General features: G+C 39.6%; 1 protein-coding gene across 11 annotated transcripts in view; it reads left to right on the top strand.

Moving 5' to 3' along the window:
• The window catches only part of LOC122564948 (nucleus accumbens-associated protein 2-like), a 92,424-nt gene extending 68,058 nt beyond the window's left edge, over positions 1 to 24,366 (top strand). For all 11 annotated transcript variants that reach the window (XM_043720484.1, XM_043720476.1, XM_043720479.1 and 8 more), the window contains 4 exons: positions 7,482 to 7,658; positions 17,184 to 17,289; positions 17,406 to 17,503; positions 22,247 to 24,366. In XM_043720484.1, the coding sequence (XP_043576419.1) occupies positions 7,482 to 7,658; positions 17,184 to 17,289; positions 17,406 to 17,503; positions 22,247 to 22,740 (875 nt within the window). In that variant the 3' untranslated portion in view covers positions 22,741 to 24,366. The remainder of the gene's footprint in view (positions 1 to 7,481; positions 7,659 to 17,183; positions 17,290 to 17,405; positions 17,504 to 22,246) is intronic.
• The last annotated feature ends 1,186 nt before the right edge of the window (positions 24,367 to 25,552 follow it).

The raw sequence follows: 25,552 nt of genomic DNA, 5'->3' as shown, positions 1-25,552 counted from the left end.
TACGAGAGCTATTTTTCGGGCAGTCTGAACATGCTGGTGGCTTGGCAGTTCTCTCCCAACTGTTCAGTTTTTCCTGGTCTTATACCCCCAAAGCATCGGATTGTGTCATTGGCTTTTAATATTGTCAGTATACTCAATTCAAACTTGATTGGAGTTTGCTATTTTTTTCGAGATATAAATTAAACTGATTGGCCTAATTCGAATTTGTTGTTTTTGTCTTCAGGCGACCAGCTACTGGACCAAAAGGTTACATTATATTTTGTTCAGAACAATTGGTGCTGTCAGGTAGTCTGCTAGCTTTAACTTTCTTAAATGTGCAGTACACCCACATCTTCGTAACATACTTGAGACAGAGGATAGTGGGGAAGGTATAACTATTTTAGCCCCAAAATACACCAATAATCAAAGAATAGTAATTGTCTACAATCGTCAGTTTGACTTGTAGAGTGGAAATATATTGGCTAATTATTTGATGGAGGCCACAATTGATAAATGTGATATTTGGAGCTTGAGTATTTTTGAAAGATTTAAAATTCCTGCTTGATTGTTCTGCATTGGGTGAAAGTGAAAATGAAATTGTCTTGACAGAATGGTTTGATTTGGATGAAGGGAGGGAAGGCATAGAAGCTAAATTTGCTTGGACCAAGATGGGTTTGCAAATCTCTTGTGAAGAAGCCATAAGCAAGTTGCAGATAGATATAGGCAGGTTGAGTGACTAGAGAAATCTCAGCTGAAATATCATGTGAAAATGTGAAGTTGTTCTCTTTGGCAGAAAGGAATGAAAAAGGGTATAATTTAAATGGAGAACAGCAGCATTCTGGGTAATCCCAGATGGAGAACAGGAAAAAGTTGTGGCTGTCAGAGCTTTTTTTTTAGGTATTTTAGTACTGGACTAATTTCTCATTCTAAGAGCAGCAATTTCTGTTTTATAAGCTGTTGCATTGTTTTGGAACTTTGGAAAAGTAAAGATCAAAACCACAACACTTTAAAAAGGAGGAAGAGAGATAAAGCAGTGACCATGTTGGAGGGTAAAAATGGTCAGCAATGTTTGAAAGGCGTCTGGATGGGTATATGAATAGGAAGGATTTAAAGGGGGCTGGGCCAAATGCTGGCAAGTTGCAGTAGATTTATTTAGAATATCTGGTTGGCATGGACGAGTTGGAAGAAGGGTCTGCTTTAAGCTGTACCGCTCTCTGACTCTAATTGCAGATTTCAGAGGTATGTTTGTGCTGTGCATAAGTCACTAAACATTGACATGCAGGTGCAATACAGAAGGCAAATGGGGTGTCTCTTTTATTACTAGAGACTGTGTTGAATATAAAAGTAATGGTGTTATGCTTCAGTTATACAGGATGTTGATGAGACTATATCTCTAATGCTGCATGCAATTTTAGTTTCCTTATTTAAGGAAGGATAGAAATGCAGTGGATGGGAGGTTTCCTAGATTGATACCTGGAATGAATTGTTTGTCTTGTGAGGAAAGATTGAACAGACTGAGATCATTTCCACTGGAATTTAGAAGAGTGAGACCTTGACTTGTTTGAAATGGATCCAGAATGGTGGTGACAAGGTGGCCATGAAAAGGGTGCTTCCTCTTGTGCGTGAGTCCAGAATAACATTATTTGGATGAAGTTCCTGTTTTTAGCCTTGAATGGAGAAAAACAAAAAGTGACCTAAATCTTTGAGAGGCATTAAATAACAGCTACCTGATAACATTTTAATTCAAATACCATGACTAGATATTAAAACCTCCTGTTTAAAACTGCTGTTATGTGACCTAGCCAAAAAAACAAATACCATGGCATAGAGGGATCATGTAGTCTGTATTCAAATTCTTCCATTGAAAGCTTCTAACTGATAGTTATTTTTAAATTATCACTCGAGATTTTGGGTGAAAGTTCCTCTTTTTTTTTTAAAGTGACACTCCCTTGCAGTTGCTTATGTTTTACTTGGGCCATTCGGCACAAGTAGATTGTATTAGTATTTAGGCTCCATATGAACCTGTTCCCACTCTATTTATTCTAACCCGATCAACATAACCTTCCATTCATATGCAGCTTCCTCTTAACTGCACCTGTGCTATTTGACAAAGCTTCTCCATGCAGCAAATTTCACATTCTAACTGCTCCATGGGTGATGGCGATTCTCCTTTTTATATCCCCTTGTTATTTTCTCTGTCTGCCCTATCGAACTGCATCATAAATTTAAATACCTCCAATAGCTCACCCTAGCTGTCTTTAGATAAAAGAGCCATCAACTGAAAATGAAAGCTAAATTAAACATACTCAAAAGTATCTTGGTTGGTCAGGTTATTCAGAGACTATAGTTTTGGTATGGATACTTCCTGTTTCAAATCACAGGCATTCATCAGTATTGCAAAAGAAATCTCAGCACAATAAGTGTAGGATTGTTTCATCAGTTTTAATTTTGTTGATTTTAATACAAAAATTGATCAGAATATTTAACTTAAGTGCTGAAAATAAAAGGCTTTACATAAGCAAGGGAAATCACTTGGCTAAATAGACTCGATCATCACTTTAATAATGGAAATCAGTCTTCTATTCAGCATGATACTTATTTCTATTTTCTGTTTTATATTTGCTAAGCATTTTATATCTCTTAGAGTTTTCCAATTGATTTCTAATTCTTTCTCTCTGATATCTTTTGGTGTCTCACACTAGTCTTCAGAAGGTATACACCAGTTGTGGAGAGTGATGTTCCTTCTCAGGAAAGTATTCACCACTGCTAACCTTGTCCCTCAATGATCTACCTGTTAATGAGGATGTTGTGGCACTGGGAATCTTTTTTTGTTTTACACTAGTGCATTAAATGCTGTGCCATCAAGTGCCAGATCTGTGTTCCTCCAAGTGTTTCCACTCGATCTTTTGTGATGTTTCAGTTGCAAGTCATCTCTGCTTGTCCATGACTCTTACAGTTGACTCAAAAAGTATTTGTGTAGTTTGCTGTGACAAGCAAGAATAGTCCAAATTGGTCACTAATGGGAAATAATCGTTTTGAAGAGCTTTAGGTGATCATATGAAGTGGTGTGCAAAACTGGTGGTTTAAGCATATTACTTGAGCTCTTGCTATTATTAGACAATAGTTGCAGGAGTAGGCCATTCTGCCCTTCGAGTCTGCACCACCATTCAATATGATCATGGCTGATCATCCTTAATCAGTATCCTGTTCCTGCCTTATCTCCATAACCCGTGATTCCACTATCCTTGAGAGCTCTATCCAACTCTTTCTTAAATGAATCCAGAGACTGGGCCTCCACTGCCCTCTGGGGCAGAGCATTCCACACAGCCACCACTGGCTGGGTGAAGAAGTTTCTCCTCATCTCTGTCCTAAATGGTCTACCCCGTATTTTTAAGCTGTGTCCTCTGGTTCGGCACTCACCCATCAGAGGAAACATGTTTCCTGCCTCCAGCATGTCCAATCCTTTAATAATCTTATATGTCTCAATCAGATCCCCCCTCAGTCTTCTAAGCTCAAAGGTATACAAGCCCAGTCGTTCCAGTCTTTCAGCGTAAGGTAGTTCTGTCATTCCAGGAATTGACCTCTTGAACCTACGCTGCACTCCCTCAAAAGCCAGAATGTCTTTCCTCAAATTTGGAGACCAGAACTGCACACAGTACTCCAGGTGTGGTCTCACCAGGGCCCTGTACAGCTGCAGAAGAACCTCCTTTGCTTCTATACTCAATCCCTCTTGTTTTGAAGGTCAGCATGCTATTAGCCGCCTTCACTACCTGCTGTACCTGCATGCATACCTTCATTGACTGGTGTACAAGAACACTCCGGTCTCTCTGTACTGCCCCTTTACCTAAATTGATTCCGTTTAGGTAGTAATCTGCCTTCCTGTTCTTGCCACCAAAGTGGATAACCATACATTTATTTGCATTAAATTGCATCTGCCATGCATCTGACCACTCACCTAACCTGTCCAGGTCACATTGTAATCTCCGTGGGCGGCACAGTGGTTAGCACTGCTGCCTCACAGCGCCAGAGACCCGGGTTCAATTCCCGACTCAGGCGACTGTCTGACTGTGTGGAGTTTGCACATTCTCCCCGTGTCTGCGTGGGTTTCCTCCGGGTGCTCCGGTTTCCTCCCACAGTCCAAAGATGTGCAGGTCAGGTGAATTGGCCATGCTAAATTGCCCGTAATGTTAGGTTAAAGGGGTAAATGTAGGGGTATGGGTGGAGTGCGCTTCGGTGGGTCGGTGTGGGCTTGTTGGGCCGAAGGGCCTGTTTCCACACTGTAAGTAATCTAATCTAATCTCCTAACATCCTACTTACATTTCACCCTGCCACCCAGCTTAGTATCATCAGCAAATTTGCTAATGTTATTACTAATACCATCTTCTATGTCATTAATATATATTGTAATATATATTGTAAAAAGCTGCAATCCCAGCACTGATCCCTGCGGTCACTGCCTGCCATTCCGAAGTGGAGCCGTTTATCAATACTCTATTGATAAAAATAAGGATAACATTCTTTGTTGGTTTGTTTCAGATTCTAGCATTATGAGGACTTGGAGAGATATTAGGGCAAAAGAGTTCACTCAGTATCATCCGATCAATTCAATGAAATTAATTCCCTTGTTTTGGGTTTCACTGCTAAGCCTGGTGTTCAAGTCCCATCTCTCGTTGCCCTCTCTGAATGGTTTGCAGATCCTCCTGTTTGCAGCCTTAAAGTTCTATTTGACTTGAGCTGAGCTTTCAACTTCTTGTCACCTGGTAAATCTATTATTACCTGTTTCTGCTGCTGAAGCCATCGCATATGCTTTTATCAACAGACCTGACCAGTCTAATGCTCTCTTCACTAATCTCCCATTTTTCATTCTTAAACTTCAGGTCATCCAAGCTTCTGCTGTCCATATTCTAACTCACTCTCTTGTACATGCTTCATCCTTGTCTTTCCTGATCTGCATAGGCTGCCAATCTAGCATTACCTCAAATTTTTAATTCTCAGCCAGGAATTCAGATCCCTCAGTGGTGTTCCTCTTTCCTGTCTGTCTTTTTTATAAATCCTTGCAGGCATGCAAACTTCTGAGATATCTGACTCCTTCAAATCTGACCTCTTGTGCATCCTGGATTCTTGCATTCCACATTGGTGGCCTTCAGCTATCTCGTCATACGCTCTGGAGTTCTTTTCTTTGTATTTGTTCCTACCTTCCCTTTTTCGTCTTAAGATATTCCTTTAGGATTAGTCAGAGTTAAGTTTTTTTTGCTCCGTATCCTTGTATCTCCCTGTGTGGCTCGATCCTTCTGTTGGATAAAATGTTTGTAAAATAGCTTAGAATAATTTTACTGCATTAAATATACTATACATGCAGATTTATTAGTGAAATTTTCTGAGGAGTCAGTGATGAGATGACTTTCCTTAAGCAATTGATTGCTGAAGCATGGAATGTTTTTCAAGGAGTATGAGTGAGTGGCTGTGACATCTTGCAAGGAATGCTTTTGAAACAGGAAGATGTAGGCTATGGAACGCGCATAACTTGGTGGAATTGGGTTTGAATTACTCTGCTGTCGAGCTTTCACAGAAACATTTGGATAAGCGACCTCTTATCCTGTGAAAATCTCTTTATTATCAGGTAGTTTAACACATCAACCAATGGTCTTTTAAAATCTGCCAGGTAATTGAGTTTGAGATATTGTTGATAAATGACAGTATACAAATCAATGGTTCCTGCTTCCCAAGTTTTTTTGAAGAAGGACAAAGCGGATTGATGAGTGCAGAACAGTGGATGTGATCTGTGTAGATTTCAGTAAGGCATTTGACAAGGTTCCCGATGGGAGACGAGTTAGCAAGGTACAGTTAGTAAGTTTGCAGGTGACTCCAAAATTGAAAGTGTAGTGGACAGTGAAGATGGTTACCTCTGATTACAACAGGATGATCAGATGAGCCTATGGGCTGAGGAGTGACAGGTGGAGTTTAATTTGGATAAATGCGAGGTGCTGCATTTTGGGAAAGCAAATCAGAGCAGGACTTAATGGTAAGGTCCTACGGAGTGTTGCTGAACAAAGAGACCTTGGAGTGCAGGTTCATAGCTCCTTGAAAGTAGAGTCGCAGGTAGATAGGATAGTGAAGAAGGTATGCGTTCTTTTATTGGTCAGAGTATTGAGTACAGGAGTTGGGAGGTCATGTTGTTATGCCACTTTTGGAATATTGCGTGCAATTCTGGTCCTTTTCCTATCAGAAGGATGTTGTGAAACTTGAAAGGGTTCAGAAAAGATTTACAAGGATATTGCCAGGGTTGGAGGAATTGAGCTATAGGGAGAGGTTGAATAGGCTGGGGCTGTTTTCCCTGGAGAGTTGGAAGCTATGGGGTGACCTTTTATAGAGGTTTATAAAATAATGAGGGGCATGGATAGGATAAATAGACAAGGTCTTTTCCCTGTGGTGGGGGAGTCCAGAACTAGAGGGCTTGGGTTTAGGATGAGAAGGAAAGATATAAAACAGACCTAAGGGGTAACTTTTTCTCACAGAGGATGGTGCATGAAGCTGAATATAGGCTGCCAGAGGAAGTGGTGGAGGCTGGCACAATTGCAACATTTAAAAGGCATCTGGATGGGTATATGAATGGGAAGTGTTTGGAGGTATATGGGCCAGGTGCTGGCAGGTGGGACTGGATTAAGTTGGGATATCTGGTCGGAATGGCCGAGTTGGACTGAAACATGTTTCTGTGCTGTTCATCTCTATGACTACCGTGTTATCCTTATTTTACAGTAGTACACTCTATCTGATGAGGTGATGGGTTAATTGCAATAGTAGCAGTTGGGGAGGAATTGAATGAGAAGATAAAGTTGATAGGATATGGGACAAGAGTGGGGATGAGGAGGGGGTAGGACTGATTTGTATGTTTTCCAAGAGTTGGTGAAACCTGATGAGCCAGATGTATTGTCTGTTGCTGCAATATGGAATTATATGCATTTGCAAGTTTTGAAAATATTTCATGAAAAAGCAGCACAATATAATCTTTAGTAAATCCCTGGACTATGAATATTCAGGTTTTTCACTGAAACTAACTAATTGCTTTTGACAGATTTATTTTTAATTATTTGAACATGGGTTAAAAGAATCAGTTTTAACAAGTTTTGAAGTACTTCAGAGCAATTGCTGGTTAGACTTTCAGCTTTATCACAGGAGGTGATGAATGGTTTGAAGCTGCTTAGTGATTGCTAACATCATACTAAGATGACAAACTTCTGACTGAACATTAGTCATATTTATACACAGATTTGACTATATATTTCCAGTTAAAGCATTTTGTTGAGAAGAAACAGCTGCTTGTTTTTATTGAGCTGTTTAAAATCTATCCTTGTTTTGCATTGTAAGGTGGCAGCACACTAACCTATGTTTCTTTCTCTTCAATTACTCCAATTTTGTTAAATTGATTGCCACATCTGTGTTATGATACATCAACTGTAATTAAAATTAACAATTAATCTTTCTAAAATTTTGTTTTGTCTTAGTTCAAGAGAAGGTTGGGCAATTGGCAAACCACATGCCAGTAGAGAATCGCTCCTGTGTGCTTGTTCGCCGTGATTTGGTTGCACTCCCTGCTAGTCTCATCAGTCAGATTGGCTACAGGTGTCACCCGAAGCTATACTCTGAGGGTGATCCTGGTGAGAAACTTGAACTTGTCTCAGGTAAACATAATTTAATAATCTTGATTAATTACTTGTGAAAGGTCCATGGCTCAGTGAATTACTGAAGCATTTGTTATAATTTTCCAAAAACCATCAGTTTCTGCAGAAGTACCAAAAGGTTGGAAAACTACTGATTTGACACCCCACCCCATTCAAAAAGGGTGAAGGCAAAAAGTGGGGGACTATATTCCAATAAGCCTAACATTATTGTAGAAAGGTATTGGAATCCATTGTTAAAGGAGTATTTGCAAAACATTTAGAAAATCATAATTTAAGCAGAGTCAGCATGCTTTCACAAAAGGAAATTCATGTCTAACTAGCTTACAAGTTTTTTTGAGGAAGTCTGAGTGGATAGAGGGAAACAAGTAGATTTTTTGTTTGACTTCCAGAAGGCATTCACCAAGGTACCTCACAGAAGGTTGTCATAAGATAAGAGCCCACAGTGTTGGAAGTTTCTTTTGGCATGGATAGAGAATTGCTAATGGGTAGGAAACAGTGAGTGGGGATAAGGGTTCTTTATCAGGTTGGCGACCTGTGACCAGTGGGGTTCCACAGGGAATACAACTGTTTACAATAGATAATATTCACTTAGTGGAATGAAGTGAATGTGCTGTCACCAAATTTGCAGATGACACTAAGATAGGTGGAAGGACAGTTAGTGAGGGGGATGCACATGGCTTACAGAGAGGTATTGATAGGTTAAGTGGGCAGAAATTTGGCAAATGGAGTATAATATAGGAAAATGTGAAGTTCATTTTGGAAGGAGAACAAATGAACAGAATATTATTTAAAATGAAAAAAACCTGCAGAAGGCTGCATCAGCAGAGGGATTTTGGGATACTTGTACACAAACCACAAAGTTAGCATATGTGCAGCAGCTAATCAGGAAAGGGAATGGAGTGTTGGCACTTCGGGGGGTTTGAGTATAAGAGTAGTGAAGTCTTACTGCAATGTACAAGGTAATGATGAGACCACATTTGGTGTACTGATAGCAGATTTGGTCCCCTTACTTAAGGTATCATTTCATTGAAGGCAGTTCAGAGACAGTTAATGAGGATGGTACTCAATGTGGTGGGATAGCCTAATGAGCAAGGGCTAAGTAGGTTGAGACATTGCTTGCTGGAGTTTAGAAAAATGAAAGGTAATCCCATTGAGATATTTAGGATCTTTAAGGGGCTTGAGAGGCTAAATGCTGACTGGGTATCTCCCCTTGTGGGAGAGTCGAGGACCAGTGGGCATAGCCTCAGAATAAAGGGGTGCCCATTTAAGACAGGTGAGGACCAATTGCTTTTGAGTTGAATGCCTTTGGGTCTCCATGCCACAGAGCTGTGAAGGCAGAGTTCTTGTGCATACATATAAGGTTGAGATAGATTTTTGACCAGGAAGGGAATCTAGAATTATGGGGAAAATGCAGGAAAGTGGGTGCGAGGAAATTCAAATCAACCAAGATTCTATTGAACAGCAGAGACCAAACTGCATACTCTCGTTCCTGTTTCGTAGGTTTTGTGGTCTTAAAGAACAGGAATAATAGATTGGGCCTCCTGACTCATTCCTTCAGAAGGATTCTTTGTAATGATTTTCAGTAAACCATTGAGTCGAGTGCATGCTTTTTTGATGCCTCATTTTAATTCATTGTGCTTGTTTTTAAATACATTTACTCTTTGCCTATGATGGATGGAACCTCATTATAATCTATATTGGCAAGAGGGCTGAGAAGTGGAAATCCTGGCAAATTCTGTTTTTAAGGGCAGCTGGGAAATACTGGGATTGGACAGAAATGCTTACAGTCCAGTGGAGAAGAGAATGAAGTTGGAGAGTTGAACCTAAAAACAGATTCAGTGAATGGACGGAGGGTATGAATGAATCGTTGATCAATGCTCATTGATCGACTGTGCATTTGTGCTATAGGTTTACAGGTCTGTCCTTGTGGTGATTCATTATTTGGCACTGCATCTTTGGTTGACCTAGTTTAAATTCTGTACTAAAGCACGTTTCTAAAATCCAGTGAAAGATAGAGCTATTCATGTGCTAACCAACTACCAAGAAAAAGATGCATGTTAAATTTTGTACTATTTGGAACTATTTAACAAGAATAGTCTTGAGTCATTGTTCTTTATTGCATTAGAACAAAATGGAACAGGCTTGATTAGTGAGCTAGTCTTTTCTGACCACCTTTTCTGTCTGCTACCTTTTGGCTTGTAGCTTTTAAGCACATGCTCAATGTTTTTTTAATGTCTAAACAACAGCAATAGGTTTAAACCATTTCAATCTATTAGATGTTTCGTTAAATACAATTTCATTTGAACAATCTTGTTTTGTCTTCCGTACCTTTTGTTCAAATCTGTATATATACTATGTCAGTGGAGCCAATGCAGTTCATAGCATAAACCGACCAAGAGAACATCCATCAGGTTTTGAACCACAATGATTGATTATCTTTTCAGTTAGCAATTCTAATAACGAATTGGATTTGTGGCATTTTAAATGCTCACGTTATGTTTTTGTGTCCAACAGAATTTGATGGTTTTTCAAACAATTGGCCCTTTCATGCTACAACTTACTGACCTGTCTCTGTGCATGGTGTAATCCTGCAACATCGTTCTCCATTTGCATTCCATCATTATCTGTCTGCTTGCCTATTTAATTTCTTCTAATTTGTTTATCTCCAAGTAAAAAGGAGAAAGTGAGGTCTGCAGATGCTGGAGATCAAAGTTGAAACTTTATTGCTGGAACAGCACAGCAGGTCAGGCAGCATCCAGGGAACAGGAGATTCGACGTTTCGGGCACAGGCCCTTCTTCAGGAATGAGCTCATTCCTGAAGAAGGGCCTGTGCCCGAAACGTCGAATCTCCTGTTCCCTGGATGCTGCCTGACCTGCTGTGCTGTTCCAGCAATAAAGTCTCCAAGTAAAAAACCTTCTCACCCAAGTGTTCAAATCCCTTTTTGCTCCTTCTTAGTAACTTTCAGCTGTATATGTTTAAACCCTTCCTATTCATGTACCCATCCAGATGCCTTTTAAATGTTGTAATTGTACCAGCCGCCTCCACTTTCTGTGAAAAAGTTGCCCCTTAGGTCCCTTTTAAGTTTTTCTCTTCTCACCTTAAACCTATGCCCTCTAGTTTTGGACTTCTGTACCTTGGGGAAAAGACCTTGACAATTCAACCTATTCATAGCCATCTTGCTTTTATAAACTTATATAAGGTCACCCTCTGTCTCCAATTCCAAGGAAAACAGCCCCAGCCAATTTATCCTCTCCCTTTAGCTCAAACCCTCCAACTTTGGCGATATCCTTGTAAATCTTTTCTGAACCCTTCCAAGTTTCACATCTTTCCGATAGCAGGGAGACCAGAATTGAACACAGTATTCCAGAAGTGACCACAACATGATCTCCCAACTCGTACTTAATGCACTGAACAATAAAGGCAAGCATACCAAATGTTTTCTTCAGTTCTGTCTACCTGCAAATTCACTTTCAAAGAACAATGAATCTGTACACCAAGGTCTCCCTTTTTCAGCAACGCTTGCCAGGGCCTTGACATTAATTGTGAAAGTCCTGCCCTAATTTGCGTTACCAAATGCAGTACCTCACGGTTATCTAAATTCAACTCTTTCTGCCACTCTTGGCCCATTTTCCCATCTGGCTAACATCCTATTGTTTTGAAGTAATCACCTTTGCTGTCCACTTCACCACCACTTTTTGTGTCATCTGCAAACCTTCTGACCATGTTGTCTATGTTCACATCCAAGTCATTTATATAAAGGACAAAAAACAGTGTATCCAGCACCAATCCTTGTGGCACACTGCTAATCTCAGGCCTCCAGTCTGAAAAGCAACCCTTCACCACCACCACCACCACCACCCTGAGTCTTCTACCTTTGAGGCAATTTTGAATCCAAGTGGCTAGCTGTCCGTGTATTCACTGTGATCTAACCTTACTAGCTAGTTTACCGTGTGCAGTACATATAAGCAGTGTCCATTACTCTGACTTCATCAATCATCATTATTTCAAAAGAAACTTGATCAAGTTAGTGAGACACAATTTCCCATATACTCAACCTTAATCAGTTCTTGTCTTTCCAAATGTATGTAAATCCTGTCCATCATCATTCCCTCTGACAAATTACCCACCGGTGATGTCAGGCTCACCGGTCTATACTACCCTGGCTTTTCCTTACAGCAGCACGCTAGCCAACCTCCAGTTTTCTGGCACCTTTCGCTTCAATTCTTACATTTTGCAGTACCCCAAATTTCATGGCTCTGCTTGACAGCTGTGTATTTAGCCTCTGAGGTCATCTAGGCCAGTGCTTTTTAATCTATTTCCCAACATGGCCCTGTTTTGAGCAGTGAGAATGGGTGTCTGTTTAGAGTATGAGTGCAGCTTTTGTAATTAAATCAAAATTGTGTGGTGACCATTGCTGCCTTGGAACTTGGGACCCTAAAATTCACTTGGAGTCCCAACCCTCACTTTGGGAAAACCTGCCGTAAATTCTGGATTCTCTTCCTGAACACCTGTGCATCTTGGCTTTTTTTAAAAATTCATTAATTGTAAGCTACTATTTTGCCTTTATTTCTCCTTTTGTGACTCAGTGATTTTGCCTAATGTTCTTATGCACGACCTTGGCACATTTATTCTATATTTACTTTATAAATGATTCCAGTCACTTACATTTCCTAAATATCTGCAATATGTTTTGAAGATGATATCCACTTTAACATCCTGTCATTGTAGTTTCAATGTAAGATTGTTATGTCAAAGTAAATAACTACTGACATTTGCCGGTAGAAAGTTTTCAAAGGATAAATAATCTTAAAAACGTTTGCTTTTCTTTGTACCCCTACCTTTTGGCCAGCAAATGATTCAGGAGACTTCTCATTTCTCTAAGTGGGTGGTACACAACTTCCAGTAACTTTATTCCAGTGCATGGCTGAGCTGAGTTATAAACCTGTGCAATACACTTGTTTAGTATTCACACCAAAGTGTATTTCTGCATTGTCAGTTGCTAAAATATATTTCTTTTGATTTTGCTTTTGAGCTCAATTAAATCTTTTATTTTTAAACAAAAGTCAAAACTTTAGTTAGAAACAGTTTTGAGATTACGCCAAACCTTTAATGAGAACGCTAAAGAGCTTGTTAAATAAAGATTCCTCCAGTGCAATTAATGTTTGAAAGATATACTATTACTTCCCAGTCTCCCCTTTCTCATTGTGTTTATCTCGCACATCTTGACAGATGCAGTCCTCATGGACTTCACTATTATAATTCCTTATGCCCTTTTCCTTCTACAGTACTGCATGATGCTTCTCTTATATATTTGGATTACTGCATTTAAGTGTTTGAGTTTGGAAGTTATTACACAATGTATTATAGTTCAGATTTGTCCAGTGGTAAATTATATTGTGTAATCCAGATCATGTTACAGGCCAGACCCCCTCAAAACATTTCAAGGAAGTAGCCCGGACCCTAACTTTGCCAGTTATTTTAAGCCGGTGCAGAATGGATACTCCAGGAGTGATGCAGCTGGCCAACCACTTAGGCTTGAACAAAACTGAACTTATTTGCAAGATTACCAAATGAAACACAAAAGAGAACAGGATATAGGTTAAGTTATTCTATCTGAAAACCTAATCGATCATCCCAACTTAAAGATGCTGTTCCAAATAATTGCAACAATCCCCATGAACACCTCTTTTCAAAAAAAAGAAAAATCCAACACAGGTTCTTACAGGAGAGATGTCCGAGAGAGGGAGGATCAGCATGGACCTACTTCTTTGGGTCCAGCAGTTTCATAACTGACTGCTTGCTAAAACCAAACCAGAGAAAAGCTGAGCTGGGAGAACTGGCCATTTCCCTTTCATTGGACAAGTGTTTTTTTTTTAACTTGAAAGCCTTTTGCCTAAGGTAATATGTTAGCTATAATCAAATTGACCTAAAACCCATCCACGCCAGACCTCTTGGCAACTCTGTGTTTATGACCCCTCTGGAAAAAGAACCAAAGGCAATATTACCTTGTTAAATGAGCAGCATAATTGCAAGATGTTGATCTTAAAGTGACAACTATGTACAAAGCAGTATAGTCAAGTAGTTTTGGGGTCAATATCTTGAAAATGTCATTAGTTTAAGATTTTAATACCTCTTGGTTGATTTAGAAATGTCATCCATTGTTTATTGCGGTTAAAATTGGGTAACATTAAATTCCCAGCTAGACCTGCACCATGTTCTTTCAAGTGGCAATGCTTGTAAAGTTCTTGGAAAGAAGCAGTGCCAAATGAGTTAGGGGAAGAACCCTTGAACCTGCTCTACCATTCAATAAGATTGTGGCTAATCTAATTGTGGTCTTAACTTTATTTTGCTATGCCAATCTGTGATACTTTTTTTGCTTTCCTTTTTAATCCAGAGTAAGGAATGTTCAGAATCACTCGTGCATGTGCTATTAAACATAGAGCTCTCTTTCTTCTACTAAATTCCCTTTGGTACTTCTGTAGGGTGGCCGTAAGCAGACAAAATACACAATACAATTTTCAGAACACTACATGCCTCCCCTTCTTAGTAATGGAGAGGCATAGCGTGTTTCACTGGTTTGGTTTCAAATGTGTAAACAAACCTAAGCATACTTAAGCATTCAACTTCACCAGGAGCAGCATTTCCTATGTAAACTTTTGCATTAATTTAGCAATGCATTCAGTTGTATACAACAAGATCAAAAATTTGTTGCCTAACCAAGAGTAGTTTACTTTATAACATAACCACTTAAGTAGGGTGGATGTCTTCTCTCGTCATTAGGATATTGTCATTAACTTTTGTTCTTTTTCTGAGATGTTTTGTGTGCAGTGAAGAATGATTTGCAAACTGCGCTTAGCAATGATGATAGATCCTTTTTGAGTTGATCACAACAAATGGTTGGATATCATAAGGGATTCTTTACTTTCCAGCATGATGTTCAGGGTACAGAAATAGTTTAAAATTTCGTGTTTCGTTTTGCATTCACTCTCCTACTTGTTATTATTTTTGTACATCTTGATCCTTCGTTCCATGGGGTAGCTCATGAAGGTGTGCAATGATGTGTGTAGCTGAGGGCTTCTCAGTGGTCAAACATATTGTTGCTCTGTCATTGAGAATAAAATTATGCTTCTGCAATTTTCTCTCAGCTGTTGAGGCACACTTTTTTTTTCAAAGTGTGATACAAATCTTTAGCTCTTGGCTAATTGCAGTCCAATTCTAGGAGGTAATATGCTATGGATATAGGGAATCCGGTGGATATACTTTGATTAGATTTTCAGAAGTAATTTAGTAATGGTAAAGTTGTCATAGTCCCACTGGACTACAGGGCTGCAGTCTCCGAGAGAGACAGCTGATGGTTTAATCTGAGGGTTATCATGCCTTTGGAAAGGTTTAAAAAGAGTCCCTCAAGGTAACCTCAGCCAGTACAGAAATTAAGGTAAAAACAATGACTGCAGATGCTGGAAACCAGATTTTGGATTAGTGGTGCTGGAAGAGCACAGCAGTTCAGGCAGCATCTAAGGAGCTTCGAAATCGACGTTTCGGGCAAAAGCCCTTCATCAGGAATAAAGGCAGTGAGCCTGAAGCGTGGAGAGATAAGCTAGAGGAGGATGGGGGTGGGGAGAAAGTAGCATGGAGTACAATGGGTGAGTGGGGAAGGGGATGAAGGTGATAGGTCAGGGAGGAGAGGGTGGAGTACAGAAATTGAACCCAGTGCCTCACGCTGCTTTGCAAATCAACCATCTCTGTCTGTGCTAACTGATTCCCATGTAATTTGATAATGTGCATTACCAAAGATTGTTACAGAAAAATTAAAATCTATGTCAATGTGGATGGAAGATGTGATAGAATAGTCTGAATGGGTGCAATTGCAGCAACACTTGAAACTCCACACTATCACGGGCAAAAGTCAACCCACTTAATCAGCAGTTCTTCCATTCTACACACCATTAGTATACCAGAGCTGCAGTTTACGCTGTCTGCAGTATGTACTGCAACAAAATGCCAAGATTTCTTAGGTAGCACTTCCCAAGCCAGGAACTCTGACGTCGAGAAGGCTTCATGATAATCTCCCTCATACACTATTGTCAAGTTTCTGTCCAAATCGGACACCTATCCTGACCTTGGAGTTGTATTTACTGTTGCTGTTGCAACATTTTCTGAAACACACTCCTGAACAACACCAATAGGAGTACTACCATCTCTCAAACTGCAGCTGAAGTGGGTTCACCATTAGTTAAGGGTTACAGATTTTGGTGCTGGCAGCGATGCCCTCATCCTGAGGCTAGAGTTTTTTTTTTAATGGGCTATTACTAAAATATTGAGCAATTCTGAATGCCGTTTTACAAGCATACTGACCCAAAACCGATAGGGGAATAAGAATTGTCATTTTATGATCAAATTTAAAGTATGTCTACTCTGTACTTAAGATCATGCTCTGAAGAGCTGTATAAGATAAGGGGATATGGGACTATTATGATATTGAGAGTAAAATATAAAGGCAGCATTATGAATGTAACCACCTTTTTAACAAGAAACTCTGACCACAAATTTTCTAAATAGTGTACATTACATGGATTCACTTAAATATGCATAGACTCTGCGCATGAAAATCAATTACTACTGAGTAATAATTTTTATTAAGGATTCTGCAACAATATGCAAAATTGGAAATATGCTACATTCTTCCAACCTGTCCTTAACACTGTGTTGCATAACTAGTGGTGATACAAAGCTCGTCAGTGGAACAAATGCAAGTGTTTCTAATGCATAATGCATTTTATGTAAATTAAATTTATTCATGACTTGTGTGCCCTAATTATTCAATCCTTGGTTTCTATGTCTCACCAGTCCCGCCAGTGATTGTGATGAATTCGGTGCCAGACAAAAAATTACAACGTAAACACCATTTCCTTAAAAAAAATCATTTATTCTAATTCCCAAATAACATTGAATTTTGCATGTTTCCTTAGACATGAAGCTCATTTTAAGTAAAAATTAATGATTTTTGAGTCCTAATAGAGAGATGACTATAAAATTATAAAACTTGCATATTTGGGATTAACTAATATGACATATTTTGGAGAAAGTTCTAGTAAACAGCTAAAACATGGAAAATTTGATTCTCCTAATGTATTGGTTTGAAGTAGAATGTACAAGTAAATGCAATTTCCCTTTTTATAAAGAAGTGTTTTCTATTGCTGGTATCGTCACCCCGTGACTTGACCTGATGTCTAATTTGAACGGAGTATGCTAACTTAATTCTGACTATATCCAATAATAACAGCACATGGCCCTGCAAAAAATTTGTAGTGTAGTCCATTATGCATAGCTTTCGGTTATTAAATGTACACTGGCTCATCATCCTTTTTAATGAAGGCAGTTCCAATTTTTCCTTGAGTAGCCATCTGAAGCAGCTGAGGATAGTCAACTAAATGGTAAACTATATGTTTATAATTCATTTTGAAGGCAATCTCGCACAAGTGTGTGTAAAGCACAAATTGAGCAATTTTGCTATTTCTGTCCAGGTTCAGGAGTTTATATCACACGAGGTCAGCTGATGAACTGCCACCTCTGTGCAGGGGTTAAGCACAAGGTCCTCCTCCGTCGCCTGCTTGCCTCATTCTTTGACCGGTGAGTGACCACTGCTTGACCATATACTGTTCATCTTGGGTTTAAGTCTTCTGTTTTGTACAATCAATGAACTGTGGATCTACCACAAATAATGATGTCTTCCATTAACTCTACAGCAACACTTTGGCAAATAGTTGCGGCACAGGGATCCGTTCCTCCACAAGTGACCCCAGCAGAAAGCCTCTGGATAGCAGAGTCTTGAATGCAGTGAAATGTGAGTTGGAAATGATTTATCTTATCAAAGGTGAACTGTGAAGTTGTGGAATAATTGGTAAGAATGTATGTACTGTTTGTGTTAGAATTTTGCAGATAAATTTGATGTGAAGATTTTTATAGATTATTGTTACTCTGCTTTCCTCTTCCCAGTAGAAAACCCCAATTCGATCGCAATTAAATTCTTTTTAGTTCTTTCAAGGCATGTTGGCATTGCTAACTATTTCCCATTCCTGATTGCCCTTTTAAACAGTGTGGCTTGCCAGACTATTTTAGAGGGCAGTTAAGAATCCATTCTGTTGCTATGAAGTCACGTGTAGGTCAGACCAGAGAAGGATGGCAGACTTCCTTTCCTAAATTAGATTAGTGAAGTCGATTTGGTTTTAATGATGGTTGAACCTTTTCATGGTGGCCATTACTGAGATCAGCTTTCAATTCCAGATTTTCCTCCGGGTGGGTTTCCTCCGGGTGCTCCGGTTTCCTCCCACAGTCCAAAGATGTGCAGGGTCAGGTGAATTGGCCATACTAAAAAATTGCCCGTAGTGTTAGGTAAGGGGTAAATGTAGGGGTATGGGGTGGGTTTCGCTTCGGCGGGTCGGTGTGGACTTGTTGGGCCGAAGGGCCTGTTTCCACACTGTAATCTAATCTAATCTAATCTAAAAAATTTTATCAGTTGACTTAAAATTCCCCCAGCCTTTGTAGTGGAACATGAATTTATCCTCTGGAGCATTAATCTAGGCCTCTGGATTTGTAGTCTAGCAATTACTTCCCTTACCTTTTTTGTAGAAAACTGTAACTGACAATAGCTCCTTGACAGCATCTTCCAAACCAGTGATCCCTACCTCAAGAAGGGCAAGTGCTAGAGATGCATGGGTGCATCGCCACTCCATGTTCCTCTGCAAACCACACACCATCATGACGATAAAATATATTACCATTTCTTCATAGTCATTGGCTGCAAATCCTGGAACACCCTCCCTGTCCCTACACTCCACAGACTGTATCAGTACATGAAGGCAGTTTGTCACTGCTGCCTCCCGGGTAATTAGGGATGAGCAAAGAATGCTGACTTGGCCAGCGATGTCCACACCCCATGACAAATTAAAGAATCGCAATGGAAGAATATGGAGAACAATTTATAACTCAAGATTGCAGTGACGAGGAAGGGTAAAGTCTGTGGAGAATTTTGAACATTAGACTAATGGTTTTAGATTTGAAGAGACTGAGCCATGAATCCAATGATGGCCAGGCAGGATTTGATAATAGTGATTGAAAAATTGGATTTTGGATTGATCTGGTTAGGATGTGGGTAACAGATTTTTGAATGAGCTGAGTTTATGTTGAGTAAGAGATGGGAATTTGGCAGGACAGTGGTCCAATCCTGGGGTTGACTAAAATGGTGGTAATTCTTGCATGTGTACTGTGGTTATCATCAAAAATATCTAAGTGAGCTATTAATGGGAAAGCAAATTTTATGCTGAACAAAACCAAAGTCACTTCCACCAAATTATCCAAAGGCTTGAATGCTTTCTGAAACAGAAGAGAAGTAGCAAGATTGCTATTTTCCCTCCTGGCAAATATTAGAAAGCTCTCTGCTTTAGCTTTTGGGTTTTGGAATCCTACTTAAGCATTGCCTTGCATGTGCCACTTCTTTTTAAAACTGTTTGCAAGAGTGGGTGTCTGCAGGTTTGTTGAATTCTAATATGCAGACGCTCAGAACATAAATGTATAGAACTGACTTGGTGCATTGTCATATCATCAAATGTATACTTTTTTAAGCCAATGATGTATTTGTAGGCTCAACTTTTCATATGTAAGTCCCTGAATCTGGATTGTTCAGATTTGAAAGTGAAAAAAGGTAACAAACAAGGAACAACTGTGAACCACTGAGTTGGAGAACTGGGAGAAAGTCACTTAAAGAGGTTGGGAATGAAATATTGCAACGGATCAAAACCCAATAAACAATTTGTGATTTTGTTTTAAACAAAATCATAACTCTCCTGAATCATAGTATAACCATTTAGCCAGTAGTGAATGCTTCTAGTTCTGTCATTAATTCTATTGCTGCAATGAGGTCAGAATGCTCAGCTGGCAAATTCTGCATTGCAAAGGAGCTGGAATAGAGTTATATAGAGTCATAGAGATGTACAATAGCATGCAGGATAAGGAAATGCACAGGCCTAAAAGTAATTGGAAGCTTCTTGCTAATGTAACTGGCTATGTGCATTACAATGATAGGAAACAGGAGTAGGCCATTTAACCCCTTGAGCCTGTTCTAACATTCAGTGAGATCATGTCTGATCCAAGCTCCAATCAAAATACCTGCCTTTGGCTCATATCCGTTAATACCTTTGTTTAAAAGAAATAAATGTCCGATTTAAAATTAACAACTGAGCATCAACTGCCATTTGTGGAAAAGAATTCCAAACCTCCCTCTCCCTTTTGTGTGTAGAAGTACTTTCTAACTTCTCTAATGAATAGTTTGGCCCTATTTGGCCCTATATGTCCCTTATCTCCAACCCATGGAAAATGAACAGTTGTGGCTATATCTCCATGTGGTGCCTTTGTGCCTGCACCTAAGAATGGAAATCTTTGAAACATTTTGGTGAATACCTATGTTTTGATCTTGTGTGTCAGCTGAAGCTTAATTCCTAGCACTGTCACATTAGATTAGATTACTTACAGTGTGGAAACAGGCCCTTCGGCCCAACCAGTCCACACCGACCCGCCGAATCGCAACCCACCATTCCCCTACATTTACCCCTTTACCTAACACTACGGTCAATTTAGCATGGCCAATTCACCTGACCTGCACATCTTTGGACTGTGGGAGGAAACCGGAGCACCCGGAGGAAACCCACGCAGACACTGGGAGAACGTGCAAACTCCACACAGACAGTCGCCTGAGTCGGGAATTGAACCCAGGTCTCTGGCGCTGTGAGGCAGCAGTGCTAACCACTGTGCCACCGTGCCACCCATTAAGCTACAAGGTTCTGTGTTACAGTAATCCCACTCTAGGGCTTGAGCACAAACGTCAAGGCAAATGCTCCAGTGAAGTGTGATGGCACATTGCATTGTTAGAGGTGCCTTCTTTCAGCTGAGATATTAAATTCAGTATCAGTCTGTCTGACTGGGTGAATGCAAAAAACCTCATGACAATATTTTGAAGAAGAGCGCAAGTTGTCTCTGGTGTCCTGACCCGTGTATACCATTGTACCTCGATCACTATCACAACACTGTTTGTGGGAGTTTGCTTATGCACAAACTAGCTGCCTCCTTTCCTAAATTATAATAGTGACTGCATTTCAAACATTACTGTGTCAGCTGTGAAGAGATTTTCATGAAAAGTATTATATCAATGCAAGGTCTTAGCTTTAGGATGGAATATATGTGGGAAAATGTTAAGTTCTCTTTGGCAGGAGACTAAAACAGCAGAGGATTCCATAAAGGGAAGCAACTGCAAAATTGAGGTGTGGAGAGATTTGTATGTTCTAATGTGTGATTCACAAAATGTTAGGTACAGTACAATTCAAGAAGGTTATTGAGATGCTTTCCTTTTGTTATGAAAGGAATTGAAATTATCTCAGGAACAATATAAATTCATAGGGGGCTCAAGAGGTTTACTAGACTGACATCTGGAATGAGTGAGTTGTCTTATGAGAATAGGTTGGACAGGCTATGCTTGTTTCCACTGGAATTTAGAAGAGTGAGGCTGACTTGATTGAAGTGTCTAATATTCTGAATGGGTCTAGATAGCGCAGAAGTGGATAGGAAGTTTCTTGTGAATCAGTTGATAATTAGGAAGCATTGTTTTAAACTTGGGTGTTGTCCTTTTAGGACTGAGATGGGACTTCTTTTCTCTAAAGATGGTATGGTCTTTGAACTCTGTGCCACAAAAGGCAATGGAAATGGGGCCATTAAATGTTTTTAAGGTAGGGGTAGATGGATTCTAGTTAGGTAGGGAAATCGATGGTTATTAAAGGTAGATGGGAATGTATAATTCAAAATACAAACAGATAAGTCAAGATCTAACTAAAAGGTGAAGCAAGCTCAAGGGTTCAAATCATTTTATTTCATCTATTTTGCATGTTTGTATGCTATCGAGAAGGGTTTTTAAATTGAAATTTTACCTGCTGATAACATTAGTTCGTCTGTTAGAAGGTTGAGTTCAAATCCTCCTTCACAAGTTTGACCAGAATCTTAACTGGTCATGCAACAATACTGAGGGAATGCTGCACTGTTTAAGTGGTCATCTGTGCAGTGACATAGTTGAGACTCCTATCTTCCTTTCCAGGTGGACATGCCACTATTTCATAGAAATTCTCTCCAGTGCCATGAACAATATTTTTTCATGAACCAACGTCATTTAAACAGATTCTGATTTTTGCAATATTTCTATTTGTAGCATTCTGTTGTGTGCAAATCGACTGCTGCATTTCCTACACTTTAGCAGTTTGAAAACTGCATTTTGAAATATACTTCACTGTGTAACCTTAGTTTTTGCAACCTCAAAGCATTCCATGATACAAATTAAAATTCTTCTTTGTGTTTTTACAAGAATTGAAGCAGTTTTATCACTTGTGTAAATCATGCGATGACATTGATTATTTAATCATAACTTTTGATCCCTGTGAGTTTTAGTGCTTAATGTTTTGTTAAATGCAAGAGATTCTCTGTGGTGGAATTCGCTAATAGACTACTATTTTGCTCAGTGTTTAATTTTTGCTTTAATCTGTTTTTACAGTATATTGTCAGAACTTTGCTCCCAACTTCAAAGAAAGTGAGATGAATGTGATTGCTGCTGACATGTGCACTAATGCTCGACGGGTTCGCAAGCGTTGGCTTCCCAAGATCAAATCCATGCTCCCTGATGGAATGGAAGTATATCGCACTGTTATCGGAGATGCAAATGGTGGAAGCAGCTTGGACCCGGAGCTCTATGGAACTGGGTCAACATTTGAGCAAAGTAGTCAAGCTGAGAAGAGGAATGATTCTGGGACTGTACTCGGAGAAAGAGCAAACCCTGTAAGCATAGACGTAGAGTCCCCCAAATCTGAGCAGTCATGTGAACAGAATGAAATGATGGAGTCAGTAATAAGAGAAGCTGCTGGCACTAATGTTTTGCCCCTAGACACACCCAACACAGTCCACACTTTTGACCAAGAGGACACTTCCTCTAACAATAGATCTGAAACACCCATGCGGAAACTGGATGGAACATATGCAGGGACCTTGTGAAGATTTCCACTCTGGTCAGAAGGAAACGCATCTTGTTATTTGAAATGGCTTGCATGCATACTAACCCTCTCAACATTTGGCAGTGTTATTAAGCCACTGACCTGTACCCGTTGCCTGAAGACATAACTTTTATCCCACCTGTATACGGTATGCCGTGAAGAAATGAAGACGCCTTTATAACACTGAAACAGATCTTCCCAGTTCAACTTTGTCTTAACAAAAAGACAACAGAATTTGCAGTCTCTCTGCCCTTTGAAAGGCCCAAACAAGGAGCAACTGTGGTAATTTGAAAGTTGCCTTTCAAGCTGGTAAATGGTATCCAGATCATTTGAGCACTGTTGGTCCATTAACAGACTCCTAAAATGGAACTGACTTACACATAGCAAAACACACTAACTGGGTGAAAAATAAGATTGGAAAGTGTATAGTTCTTAGGGGGAAAAAAAAAAGTTCTCATCGTTATCAGTCTGGACATCAACACTCTTCTCATATCGCCAAGGCCAAGTAAACTGCTCCAGTGTGTGATCGCTTATCTAGCTAGAATTTGGTATTTAGCATAATATGACATTTTTTTTCCAGACATATAAATATATATACAAACTGATGTCATAAATGATTATGACGCAAGCATTTGTTTTTCAGCTGGTAAGAAGTCATGGAAGTATTCTGCTCATGTTTACTGGGAATGTTTTGGGCATTTTACAGGTCAGAGGGCAGCAGTTTCAGGAAAGCAGCTTGGACTTTAAACCTCCCTGGGTTTGATGAAGTAAGAAGTGTTTAATGTGGTGGGCGGGGGGGAAGAAAGGTCCAATCAGAATCTTAAATTGAGTGAAGAATGCGTGACCAAGGGTGTCTGCATGCTGTGACTAGACTGATCATGCTTAAGATGTAGATTATCATAAAATATTTCATAGATTGTAAACACGCAAAACCATGTGCCTTAGATATTTGATTTATTCCCTGTTTGGAAAGAAAAATCCCATCCTATTTGAGCTGATTATTTTTGTGAATGTGTAAAAGAGTACCCATAGTATTTAAGTGACTTAACAGTATTTATGTATAATACAGATTTGTTCACTAGTATGTGAATTTTCCAAATAGTTCCTACTTTGTTTGAGCAGCACTGGTATAAAAACAGTGCTGTTAATAAGACTGTTAGCAAAATGCACTTTGCGGAAAATATTTTTGTTTTTCTTCTGACCAAACTGATCATTCCCTTGACCGATCTAAGTCATTTTTAAATAGAAGTCGAAAGTGCCATTCGACAGCTTGGCCATATAACCTTTGCAACTTGAACATTTTGAGATACACTGTAACGATGCACTTTATCGTACATGCTAGAAGGTTATCAAAACATTTTGGTCAATCGTGCGTCCTCTAATATAGTTAATATTTTCCTACTTTTTATTTTTGAAGAGGAGTTGCCAAGTTGATTAAACAGTAACTAGACTTCTATCTGCATTACTAAAATAGGAACACTTCCTTAGAGTGAATAACAGTGATATCATTGTCTGAAATGCGCCTTCAGAATGCTGACTCTCATGCCATTGGTAAATTGTCCTATGGTTATCCTATCTCTTTCCAATTCATGTGATGCTTACTGAATAAAATGATATAATGTATAAATTTATTTTCTCCCCTATCACTTTGTGTAGTACATTCATTACCTTTTCCGACATGAAGTCAGTATTGTTTCCTTTATATAAAAAAACTGCCCATTATAACAAGACTAATTTGTGTTTTTATGACCAATTGTCAACGTCATGGAGTTTCCTGGAGAATTTCTGTCTGAAGGACCTAATGCATTTACTTGTGCTGTTGTCCCAAACCTACCTCACTAACTATCCATCCCGCCTCCAGCCTGATGCTGGCTCCACCACTTGTTGCAGCAGAACTTGCTACTGTCCAGATATCCTGGAATAGACTGGCATCCATGGTGCCATCTTACAATCCTGGCCAAACACCCAGTCAAGTATTGGCACAATGGAGCTATCCTTGCCCAGCTGCAAACCTATGCTGTTTATGACATCTGGCTGATCTTGCACATTCAACTGTACTTTGTTGACTCGGGCCACACAACTTGCTTGTTCTTAGCAACATCCCATCTTACTGCCCTGTCAAAGTCACTGCTACTGTGTCCCCAAAAGCCCACTGAAATTAGCATCTCCTCATTGTCCAGTATTGGACCATTACATTGACAGCATCATTCAAACAGTGCCAAAATGTTTATCTTGCATTTGCAATCAACAGAATCAAACAGAAAAAAAATCAGGCAGCATTTTACCCCCAAAATACAAATGAATTGCTTCCATATTGACCAACAACTATTTTAGTCAATGATTATTAGATTCACTTAGCCCTTGACTTCTAGAACCGGAGTCTTAGTCAAATCCTGTTTGGCTTATAGAGCTTGATGCAGCTGACCTCTGTCATGCATGAGGTGAGCTTCCACCTTCTCGATGTACTTATTCTCCTTTAAAGAAAACCGCTTCTATTTCCCAGCTCCTCAGCATTAATCACATCTCTAGATTTCCTCCTCCAAATTTGCATAGTGCAGCATGCTGGGATGATGAGGCATGCACTGTCCAAAGTATATTGCAGCCTCCCCAACTCAAAGCTTGTCCCAGCAGCGGAAATGTGTTATCAGCAGCCCTGGCCACCATGTCCCTCATTGAAGCATGGGTGGGATTTTAACTCTGCTCTGCATCATTGGAGGTGTTCCACAGAGGTGGTGTTAGTCATGCTTGAATGGGTAACCCAAAAATCAGGCTTGAAAGTTATCTGGACTGTCAAACACAGCAAGAACATGAAA

Source organism: Chiloscyllium plagiosum, chromosome 30, assembly GCF_004010195.1.
Source record: "Chiloscyllium plagiosum isolate BGI_BamShark_2017 chromosome 30, ASM401019v2, whole genome shotgun sequence".
NCBI lineage: Eukaryota > Metazoa > Chordata > Chondrichthyes > Orectolobiformes > Hemiscylliidae > Chiloscyllium > Chiloscyllium plagiosum.
The sequence above is the reverse complement of the archived record's forward strand: the minus strand, read 5'-3'. Positions and strand labels throughout refer to the sequence as shown.